Source organism: Eretmochelys imbricata, chromosome 16 (assembly GCF_965152235.1).
Source record: "Eretmochelys imbricata isolate rEreImb1 chromosome 16, rEreImb1.hap1, whole genome shotgun sequence".
Taxonomy (NCBI): Eukaryota; Metazoa; Chordata; order Testudines; family Cheloniidae; genus Eretmochelys; species Eretmochelys imbricata.
In genome coordinates this window covers 14,047,000-14,059,075 of record NC_135587.1, presented here as the reverse complement: position 1 = coordinate 14,059,075, position 12,076 = coordinate 14,047,000, and the positions used below count along the sequence as shown (strand labels likewise).

The window sequence follows — 12,076 nt, the reverse complement described above, 5'->3', positions numbered from 1 at the left end:
GCCACACAGGGCAGCCAAAGGCTTTTCAGCCTGGGCTACTTGTGCTGCAGATTAAGCTAAAGCCAAACACAGCAAGAAACAAATTGAAAGTCACCATGAGAGTGAGCGACCCGCTTGGTACCATTCTGCCCGTGGGTTGGGCACTCCATGCCAGCTGCCCCTGGACCCAGGCAGGGAGATGCCGCTACATGGACAGGGAGGGAAGGGGTCAGCTCTGTCCTCTGGGGTCGGTGGAGGAGAGAAGAAAACCCTGACTATGCTCAGCTGATGCGTGTATGACCCAGTCCCTGTGCCTCTATGTTCCATCTTGAACTGGACCCTGCTGGGGACTGGTGAGGACAATTACACCTGGTCTATACCCGCCCCCCCCTTCCCCTCGGCCCCCAGAGCAGACACACTGTTATATGCAATGCCCCCACACTCCCCATTCACCCGGTTGTGCAAAGAGTCCAATCTCCTTCTAGTATTAGTGTCAGGAGAACCCTATCAGGACTTGGAGCTCTCGTTCATGTCAGAAGTAACTGAGAAGATAATGCAACCCCAGCATGGCTTGTTAAGAACAGGACCGAGGCGGAAAGACCTACCCAAACTCCACAACCTCTCTGTTCGGGCCACCACAGCTAGAAGGTAGCTGAGAGGCAGCCAGGGAGTGGACTGAAGAGTGTTGATGTCCTGGGAGAAGGAGAGCCTACTTGAGTTAGGGTCAGCACAGGGAAGATCAGGACCCAGATTCTCAAGTCCCAAGGGCCAGGAGTCAAGTCCTTGTCCAGTGCAGGGGGGAAAGCATGAGTTTGACTGGCGAGCCACGAGAGAAAGGTCATCTCGCTGCTGCTCCTCCGAGAGGCGGGGCTGGAATGTGCTTCCCTGATGGTTTGGGTTAGTTTCAGTGGACGCGCTGGTTGTTGTCAACAGCACACACACACGTGCAGCGGCCCGGGGAAACCACCGCCCCACCCTAGCTGGTGCATCCTGTGGAGCTCAGACAATGCGGCTGCACCTGCAGCCACCGGGGGCTCCCTGTCACAGGCCCTGCCGAGGCTGGCGTGCTGTTTACGGCCACGCAGTGCGCGGCACAGAAGCTGCTCCGTGCCGCTGAAAACAGGAGCCTGCCGGGGAGTCTCATGGGCTCCTGCAGCTGTTTCAGGTTCTGTGCAGCCCCTCCCCACAATTTAACTGGAAACCTCCCTCCATCACCCCCTAACTCGCTCTACAAACGCCCTCCCACTGCCGAGCCATTGCCTCAGCTCCCCCTACATCCAGCCTGGCAAAGGAAGCCTTGGGCACCGCAGCCAGGAGAGCCCTTCCCCCGGCTTGGCTGGGGGGGGGGTGCCCCAAGTTTGTTTCAACCAGTCCCAGTGCCCAGGAAGTTCCAAACTTTGCCCAACCAAGAGCCACCACAGCAGCTTGCCACAGCAAGCAGGAATGGAGCAGAGCAGACTGCAGTCCTCCCCCGACCTCCGCCACCAGCCCTCGGGCCTGGTGGCCCACAGAGAACCCAGCTCTCCTCTGCTCAGATTCAGGGGACGCCCCGCATGCTCCAGGGCTGCATTTCCACATGAACACTTAAGGCAATGGCAAGGTGTGCTGCAGGCTGCTAGGCATGCTTCGGCCACCCTTGAGGTACACAGAGCACTCCTGCCCACACAGCTGTACACACAGAGCTCAGGGGCCAGCTAGTTCTGCCAGCCTTTTGGTTTCAAGACAGTCCGGGGGGGGGGGCCCTCAGACATTGAAACTTGGGGCATTAATCTGTACCAATCTGGGGTGCCTAGAGTTAGTCTCCTAAATCTGGCTTCAGGTTCCAAACTGCAGGGACCAAGTTTGAACACTGCCCCCTAAACCGTTACCCCACAATACCAAGGACGGGATGGAAAACTCCGAGGAGTTAACCACAGTAATGGATGGACGAATTAACAGAGAGACCCTCCAGCAGCACCTAAGCCTTCTCCCAGCACCATCCAAGGGCCATCCGCATGGCATTGCACGCGCTGCTGAATCCCGCTTCCTGCCAGAGCCTGGCTTTTCCCTAGAGGTCACCCAGGCTGACCCTGCTCGGAGGAGCCGGTGGCGGTTGGGCTACGGGCTCTGTGATATCGGCAGAGCTTCGCACATAGGGTGGCCAACACTGTAATTCAAAAGTACGGGACTGTTTTCTTAGCACCCCTAGCGGGGAGTGGCCTGTGCCCACGGGGCCGGGGTGGGGTGCCCAACACCACAGGGGTGGGGGTACTAATCACATGGCAGTAGAGGAAACCTTCCACTCCCTGCAGCAGTCAGGCAGTCTGGGCTGCCTGGACCCGATTCTGGAAGCGAACAGGGCAGCACAGAAAGGCGGGGAGTGGAGAGATTCACCCGTGAGTACTGACCCCCGCTGGACAGGGCCCCCTGCTGACCCCAGCTTTCCCTGTTCAGGCTCTGTCTGGCAGAGCAAGTGGACGGGGCCGCAGGCCTTGGAGATGCACTGAAGGGCCAGGGCGAGGAAGGGGCTCTGCCTGGCAGAGGGGTCAGTACTGCTGGGGTGTGGCCTCCCTGCTCGCAGAGTCTCTGCCCATGTCCCCAGCAGAGGAGCGTAACTTCTGGCCGGGGGCTGCTGCAGACTTGGGGGGCGAGGCAGGCAGGGAGTCTGGGCCTAGCAACCAAGCCCCTGCCCAGAGCCCTGTCCACTTCCCCCACCGGACAGAGCCCCCTACTAATTCCAGCCTTTCAGTGTGGCCCCCCCTCCCCGATAACCTTATTGTGCCCTCCTCAGGGGGCCGTGCGCCAGAGTTTGGGAACCTCTGTGCTATAGGTACATTGGTTCAGTAAATCATGGGACTGGCTCTGCATTATGACATTGGCTCATGTTACAAACTCTGTATCATTGGACGGTAAGGGAATAATCAAACTGGCTTTGCATAATGAGAATATTTGTAATATGTTGCGAGACGGGATACAAGGTGCCCTGCACTGATTTAGTATAGGACAGGGCAATTTTCTATTTCAATATTGGGACCTCCCTTGCAATACGGGACTGTTGGCAACGCTATTCCCGCACACACACACGCCCAGATGATCTTATCAGGAGCTACTGGAAATTAACTGCCAAAAAGTCTACCACCAGCCTCGTAAGAATAACTCAATCCTATTACAAGTCCAGCCCCTATGTGACAGCACGAGGTGTCCTGTAAATATGACTGTGTGGGTGGCCACAGGACCCCAGCCGGTCTGTCCCCTTGGCCTTGTGATGGGGAGGGCCTTGGTTCTATTTTTACCACCTGTTTTTTCCAGGGGCCATTGTTTCTCTCCTCCAGAGTGGCGGGAGGTTTTATTTTACCCCAGTGCTGCCTTTTTCATGGGGATCTGCTTATAGAAACCAGCTTCCAGTAATTCTTCTATATGTGGAGCCTAGACTTTCTCCTCAGCCCCCTCCTCTCAGTCGGGGCTTGGTGCCAACTACCTTGAATGGCACGACTGTGACATCAATGGCTGGCTCCCCCCATCTCCTCTTTACATAAACAGTTTGTGTGTGGGGGGGGGCAAGTCCATGCTATTTATTTACATGATACAACACACTGCCCCACAACCAGGTCTCCCACCATCTCCTCCCCCCTCGTCTGTGCCTTGGCAGCCAGGCGATGGAAGCTGGGCTGGATCCACCAAGCAGAGAGAGGAGACACTGGCTGCGTCCACCCAAACACTGCGCTGAGGCCCAGCTGTCGCTGTCCCTGATTCACGGCATCTCCTGTGGGGAGGAGCCCAGTGTGGCTCCAGAGTCAAACTACTTCACTGTGGGAGGCACACAGCCCAGCTGTTGGTTCAGGCTCCTCTCTTGGAATAGGAGAGTCCAGTGGTTATGTGCTAGCCTGAGACTTTGGAGAAGGGCTTCAAATCCCTGCTTGGGCAAATCACTTAGCCTGTGCCTCCATTCCCCGACTGCAAAACGGGGATAACAACCCAGCCATGCTGCCCATGGGTTTGGGAGGATAAATACATCAAAGACGGCAAGATGCTCAGACAGTGCAATGATGGGGCCAGATGAATCCCTGATATAGATCCTTAGATAGCCTAGAAGCCAGCTTAGCGGAATGGCAAGAAGGGAAACATTTCATGGGTGGGTGAGGTTCTGTGGTCTGCAACATGCAGGAGGTCAGACTAGATGATCATGCTGGTCCCTTCTGGCCTTAAAGTCGATGTGTCTATCAGACTTGAATCCCTGTGGCCCAAAGTACCATCCCAATGATCAATGCAGCTGCTGAAACAGATACTACATGACACTGCTGTACTGCCTAGCCCCCTGAAGATCCCCCTTCAATGCATCACCCACACAGGCCAGTAAGAGTGGTGTTACCCTACACACAGGCTAAGAGGGTCAGAGCCTCAGCTCGTATAAATCAGCATCACTCTATTGAAGAGTAAGCTATCCTGATTTAAACCATTTGAGGATCCTAATCTGGATCACTTTCATGACTGCAAAAAGAAAAGGAGTACTTGTGGCACCTTAGAGACTAACCAATTTATTTGAGCATGAGCTTTCGTGAGCTACAGCTCACTTCATCGGATGCATACCGTGGAAACTGCAGCAGACTTTACACAAACACAGAGATCACAATGACTGCATGGTTGAAGCCAGGGCTTAAAGACAGCCTGGGTGGTGACATTAGTCAGCCCAGGCTGTGTGTGTTAGTTTGGGATCCTAGCCTGTAGAGCTGATGCTTGCTTATGTGTATATAAAAATGTGTTGAAAATGTAAGTAGGCCCAAAAATCTGTTTCCTAAGAATAGACATGACAATAGCCAAGCGAGGCCTGGTACAACGTGAGTAGTCAAGTGAGACAATTCTGAGGGAAGTCAGAGATAAGTTCGGGCATAACCCAGGTCATGTTGTTTTGGTCCTCACTGGTTTTTACAAGTGTTTTAAATAAAATGTTAATGTTTTGGGAAATGTTATCTATATTGACAGTTATTGGTATGGAATTTACACAGATGTCAATTCAAATGATGCTTAATGTTAAATAGCCAATAAGGAAGTAGAAAATATTTAATTATGGTAGTAGAAATACAGATAAGGTAAAAGGTAGATTTAATGTTAATTAGTGATGGGGTGTTATTATAATTGATTATACAAAGGGTAGCAGGCTAATTTTAGCTTAGGCACATCTATCCACCATCAAGGTGCTGTTAGAGAAATGATTATACCCAGTCTCCTCATTTAGGGACCACTCACCTCTAAATGTGGCTTTCCTCTTAGCATGTGAGTATCAGTGCAGTGTCTGGTTATGGTGCCAGGCCTGATTGTTAAATAGATATTTGATAATAAATAACTTTTTTAATTCTATCACGCATGTTATTCACAGTCCGCCACAAAATTAAATGAGCTGTAACAGTGCTGGAGGCTCAAAACTTAAAGAATTCAGTTTGGTTTTCGTCCTTAAATGACTAATGCGGAACACACAAACCCTAAGGTCACAGGGTCCAGGCGAACCACAAGTGCTGCCTGCATCCAGGAGCCTGTGGCCAAAAGCATCACTGTATTCACACCCTACACACTAGTGTAATAATCTTTGTATAAAATATGCCTTGTGGGGTATCATCTAAAAACTAATAAAATGCTGGTCAATAATATCCTGGTGAAATGTATATAGCAACGTTATATGTACAGTTATGAATTCCCCTGTTATGAGCATATGTTCAGAGCCAGACAGCCCTGCTGAGGGTACAGCTGTTAAACCAGTCTATCCTAAACAAAGAAATGTGCGTTTACCTCACGTTACATATAAGTAGTAAACAGGGTCCTCAGGTCAGCAGGGGGAGGAGAGGGGAGGAAGCAGAACAATTTTAATTTCAGCAAACACAAGTGGGGGAAAAAAGAGGATGGAGCCTCCTTCCCCGCCATACTCCATGGTGCCTTCCTCACTGCATGATAAACTTCCCTTTGAGGCGTAACCTTCAGAGGAATCCATTGCAAAGGTTCACTGGGCTATCCAAGAAAGGGGCAGAGAACCCCAGCTTGTCTCTTTCACCCAAGAAGACAAAGGCAGCAGCACCTTTGGGCCTTGGAGAGAGATCCTGACTGTGGATAGGGTCAGTCACCAGCTTGCTGAAAGCCTGGGGTGAGAATAGCCATCTTGAGCAAAGTCTGGAACCAAAACTTGCTAGATTAAGTTTTAGACTTTTAAGTATGTTTTTGCTGGTAACCGTCTCTAATTGTATCTCTTATACTTGAATGCACTTAAAATCCTATAGTCTTTTGTTAATAACTGTATTTTATTTTTAATCTAAACCCATCCAGTGCTGTGTTTAAACTGAACTGTCTGGTAACTCCAGTGAAAGTAACATCTAAACCCATCCAGTACTGTGTTTAAACTGAACTGTCTAGTAACTCCAGTGAAAGTAACAAACTATTGAATCTTGACTCCTTAAAGGGGAAGCAAACCATAACATCTCTCTGAACTGCCCAGGAGAGAGCTGGACATTGCAGAACAGATGTTTTGGGAAAAATCTGGGACTGGGAGTGTGTTGGGGGGTCCCCCTGCAAGTAGTAATGAAGGCTGGTGGAAGCCAAAGTGTGGCTTAGGGGCTGTAGACCAGCTGCTGGGGTCAGAGTGTTGAACTAGTCCTGTCTAGCACACAGACACTTCAGGGTGTGACCTACATGCTGGTAGGCGGGCTGTGAGCAGCCCAAGTTGGGAGCTACAACAGCAAAGCACTGTGAGGCACCCAGGGTTACAGGGAAGGTGATGAGACAACCCCTCACTGGGCTGGACTGCACCCCAGAATGTGACAGAGCCTCCATACAGAATTTCCTATAGATTCAGTACAGCTGGGTTCAGTCTTTTCTCTACTAGGGGGACAGGCCCTAAGGGCTGCTCGTCGAATAAAACCACCTTGGCTGGCACATTGTGTTCACACCAGCTTCCCCGCTGCACTGTTTGATTCTTTGCAGTGCCCAAAGCCCAAACGGCCTCTGGACCGCAAAATAATAACTGACCAGATCCTCAGCTGGTGTCAATCGACATGGCTCCATTGGCTTTAGCGGAGGATCTGGCTCAGCATCCACAAACGGGTGATGAGACCTTTAGAAAGCAGAAAGAAACCCAGCAGCCTTCCTCTGGCTGGATACAATAAAGACTGTAAATATCACACCCAGTCCTTGGACACAGAGTTCAAGAGGAAACAGAAAAGTCTTGCGCACAACCCTTCCGTTGCCACTTTGCATTTGGTTGCTATTAAGCTGGGTGCTTTTTGTTCTCTGCACGCTGCACCTTGGAATTTTCAAGCTCCGTCGGAATGCGGAGACAGCAGCCGTTGTTATCGTTACTGTTTATTATTTGTATTGCTGTAGCGCCGAGCAGTCCGAGTCACGGACCAGGACCCCACTGCGCGGAATCACACACCGCGCTCTTTCTCTCTGAGAGACTTCACTTTTGGCCTTCCTTGCTATTATTTCTTAATCGAACAGCCATGCGCTCTGTTCTTTGGCCACGCAGAACAGTTATATTTTAATAATATTTAGTGAAACTAGTTGGGACAAAAGGAAAAAGCAACAGATTATTTAGAGAGCACTATTAGCACGAACAGCCCTTTCTCAACACACGAAGAAATAGGGTACTCTACCCCAAGGGAAATGACAGCCTAATTCAGACAAAGTCAAGACAAATGACACATGAGTAGGTGCAGAAGCGGGAACAGATGAGGTGACACTGCTGAAGAGAATTAGTTCTGGGTAGGAATTCAGGAGAAAAGCGAGTATGAAGGAAGGATCAGAAAGACAAGGTTGCTTAGGGAAACTCCAAATATCTTTTAAACATCCAGGGATCTCGTCCTATAGAGCCTGAGAGATTTCACTGTCACCACAATTCTGGAAACTCTTTCATTTCCTACAAACAACAGACTGTCCCTTACAGCCTCCCCCCGAGAAAGCAGAACTAGGTAATCCTCAGCAGAGCCACTGGGGATATTACGAAGACTGATTCCACTACGTCTGCTGTTTTCTACCAAATCTAAATGTTCATTTAAAATGACCCTCTGGCTGGACTGATTTTAGGGACCTCCTGCTTCAAAGCACAGACAGGCACGGCTTGAGCTAATGGACCGATTCCGTTAGCTGGGGACGTAGCAGGCAAATAGCCACTGAGGATCAGCTGGGGGGAAGACGCAACACATTTTGTCAGTGTGCCACGTGCTTAACCCCCTCTCTCCCCCCCAGGCAGAAATATCCCTTTTGTCACGAAGAGCCAGTAGAGCGTGAACTGACAGCCTGTTGCCCTGTCACCCAAGCTTTGGAAAAAGGTGGCCTCCTCACAAAAGGTCTGTAGTTAAAAAAGGTTACATCAGCTCTCCGTGAGTGAGGGAGCATTGTCCAATGACTGGAACAAGTGAGGGGATGTACTCTGCAAGCATCTAAAAAGGTTCTTGTCTCAGGGAAAACGACCGGCCAGCCAGAGCAGCCTCAGCCATGCTGGCCCGTGTGGCCCCAGCCGCGCCAGCTGGATTGGCCCCAAGCCACACTGGCAGGACCTGCCCCAGCCGCACTGGCCAGCCAGAGCAACCCCAGCCCCTCTCCCTTTAATCAGTTAACCGTTTAAATGAAGTATTTTTTAATAGTTTGAACTGTTAACTTTTTAAATGGTATTTAAATCCTCACCTCGCACCAGTCATTCTTAGCGCTGCGCCTAGCAGGGAACCAAGTTCAGGCTGCCAGCCTGGTAGCACAGAGCCTGACTTCCCAGCTTACTGGTCCCTATACATAAAGGATCCTTTCCCAAACAGCCATACCAGACCTCTGTGCTGGGGCCGATTTTCCCCAGGTCCAGGGCCATTAGCATAGGCGTAGTTTGACAGGTTAACCAGTCTATATTTAGTGTGTGTGTGTGGGGCGGGGTGGCTCCAGTCAGGCCAACGGGGCTGCATGGGGAGGGAGGGGGGAATTCTGTGCCTGCACAGGGGCGCCATTTCAGATTTTTTGGGGGAGGGGGGCCACTTTAACCATGATTCGAGGGGCTACCTACGCAACTGAAAACTCCTGATGCATCCATTAACCTTTTTCACAGACGCATCATATTGATGGTTCATAGTCATCCTGTGATCAACCAATACACTCAGTTCTTTCTCCTCCACTGTCACTTCCTACTGATAAGTCCCTGGCTCATAGCAAAAATTCTTGTTATTAGTCTCTAAATGCGTGACCTTGCGCTTTGCACTATTAAATATTATCTCATTTCTATTACTCCAGTTTACAAGGTCATCCAGATCTTGTATGGCATTCCAGTCCTCCTCGGTATTGGCAAGACCTCACAACTTTGTGTCATCTGCAAATTTTATTCGCACACTCCCACTTTTTGTGCCAAAGTCGGTAATAAAAATGTTAAATAAGGTTGGTCCCAAGACCGATCCCTGAGGAATTCCGCTAGTAACCTCCCTCTAGCCTGACAGTTCACCTTTCAGTGTGACCTACTGTAGTCTTCCCTTTAACCAGTTCCTTATCCACCTCTCAGTTCTCATATTAATCCCCAATTTAATTCTCCAATTTAGCTAATAATTTCTCATGTGAAACTGTATCAAATGCCTTACTGACATCCAGGTAGATTAGATCTACTGCATTTCCTTTGTCTAAAAGATCAGAAAGTATCAAGGGGGAGCCGTGTTACCCTGTATCCACAAAAACAACAAGGAGTCCGGTGGCACCTTAAAGACTAACAGATTTATTTGGGCATAAGCTTTTGTGCGTAAAAAACCATCATCCCAAAGAAAGATACTAGTCACTTTGTTACCATCTCTTGAATACAACAATTGTAGAAAAATCTACAATTACCATTCTGTTATTTAGGCTACTTACTTGTTGCAGTTCACCAAGCTTGGAACAGATCAGTTAACTTTAGAAAACATCCTAACAGCCCTTTCTTATCTTAATCACCTGTTAATCTCTGTTTAGAAACAAAATTCTGACTCCCTGCTTCAGGGGGCAAGCAGCAGTATCTCTCCTGTCTCCTCTACAGAACTCCTTATATTACACTCTCAGGCTGCCTGCCTGAGGCTTGCAGTTTGGGGGGGGCAACGCCCTCCCTTGCCCTCCCCCCAAACTCCGCCTATGAAGCCGTATGCCCCAGGCAGTGAAAGCACCTGGTCTGTCTGCTGACAGGGAGCAGACATTGTGTCACTGCGTCTCTCCCCCACCCTCCAAGCCCCCAATTACTGACCTTCTCCATTTTCACTTGGAGAACGTGGACTTCCTGGGGTCTCCCCACGGTGCTGCGGCTCACACAGCCACTCACAGTCTTGCCTGTTGTGTAAGACACCTTGTCCTTCATGATCTGCTGAAGGGTGCAAACATCAGCGCTCATGGGATCTAGAGGGGAAACAACTCAATGTCAGTCATCTCGCTGCAGTGCTGAGGGACAGAACAGTTACAGTGAGAAGGGGGGCTCAAGAGGGCAAGGAGCACAGGAGGATGGGAGAAGAGAGAAGGGCCTGGGACATCAGGAGGGGAGCAGGAGCACAGAGTGGCCAGGGAAGAGAAGGGGTCAGGGATGCGGGGGGGGGGGGGGGTTGGGGGGGGAGCCCAGGAGAGGATACAGATCAAAGGGCAACTGAAGCCTTATCTAAGAAGCCTGAGTGGTAGGAGGGGAGAAGGCTGTGCTGCATTGTCCTTATTGGAACAAGAGGTCCCTGGGAGCCCATTTCCTGCTCAGGACAGCAAGAAGGGGCTCCAGGTTGGGGGCATAGGAAGGAGGTGCAGCAGGAGCTGAGAAGGGACTTGGGGGCAGAATGTGTCTGAGCACAGGGGTTTGGGATGCACTGAGGAAGCAACATCTGGCAGTTATTAGATGCTGCCGGTAGGATAAGGGTTAGGGGTTTGCGGGGGGGCACTTTCAGCTCTAGTTTCCAAGGGTTTACAATGTCAAGCTTAAAAATTTGCTTTGGCAGAACACTTAGCCCTGAAGGGATTGTTCTAGAGGCCGTAAATACAGGAAGGAAGCAAGGAAGGACAGAAGGACGGAATATCTTGAACCGTTCCTAGTTTACTGAAAAGAACATTTCCTCAATCAGCTGTAACTGCTCTTTAAAAAAGTAACCAAACAGGATTCTTCCTAGTGTTTTGGCTAAGAGGCGGGGGAAGCACCAGCTTACCATGAATACACCCTCTCTCTGGAGAACGCGTCCTGTCTTTGCAGCTGTATGGACTTGATCAGGGAGGGCTTTTTTATCTGTAACTACGACCTTTACCACGTATTTGCAAGCCACTCTCCATCCATGGTGGAGTGTCACTGACTTTCATCAGGTTCTGTCAGGGCCAACTCTGAGACTAGCTCCAGGGAAAAGCAGCAGCAAAATCATTCAGACACTAAAACTATGCTGATCGAGAGGAAAGTCCAAATTAAGGCTATGCTCCCTCCTTTCGCTCTATGCCCTGGGTAACGACGGACATCACAGGTCATTCCTGGGCATCGACCCCTGGATTGCCCAGCACTAAAATGTGAATTGTACCACCTGAGCTGAAGGAGTAACTCAGTTAACTGGTACCTGTAGTACAGTCATATCCACTGTAAGCCAGCCACAGAGCGGGGATGGATTTAATAAGTTTATTAAGATGATGTTAAAATAAAAAGAAAACGGTACAGAGTTTAAGCATAGAAATTTCTGGTTATCAGGGAATAAGGTACAGATTATCAAGGGGTGCAAAGTTCGGTTTAGGATCTGGTGGTGTAAGGAATACATAATCTGCAATATCCCCGTAATACACTGAATAGTTTTCAGAGTACCAGCCATGTTAGTCTGTATCAGCAAAAAGGACAGGAGGACTTGTGGCACCTTAGAGACTAACAAATTTATTTGAGCATAAGCTTTCATGGGCTACAGCGTATCAGGGGGTAGCCATGTTAGTCTGTATCCACAAAACAACAAGGAGTCTGGTGGCACCTTAAAGACTAACAGATTTATTTGGGCATAAGCTTTCGTGCATCTGAAGAAGTGGTGTTTTACCCACGAAAGCTTATGCCCAAATAAATCTGTTAGTCTTTAAGGTGCCCCCAGACTCCTTGTTTTTTTAGGGGAAACAGAGATGAAGTGATTTGCCCAAGGTCACCCAGCAGGTCTGTGGC

General features: G+C 49.8%; 1 protein-coding gene across 2 annotated transcripts in view; it reads right to left on the bottom strand.

The window, feature by feature from the left end:
- Positions 1-12,076, bottom strand: part of ENG (endoglin) — a 54,813-nt gene that overhangs the window by 27,017 nt on the left and 15,720 nt on the right. For both annotated transcript variants that reach the window (XM_077836111.1, XM_077836112.1), the window contains exon 2: positions 10,175-10,323. In XM_077836111.1, the coding sequence (XP_077692237.1) occupies positions 10,175-10,323 (149 nt within the window). The remainder of the gene's footprint in view (positions 1-10,174; positions 10,324-12,076) is intronic.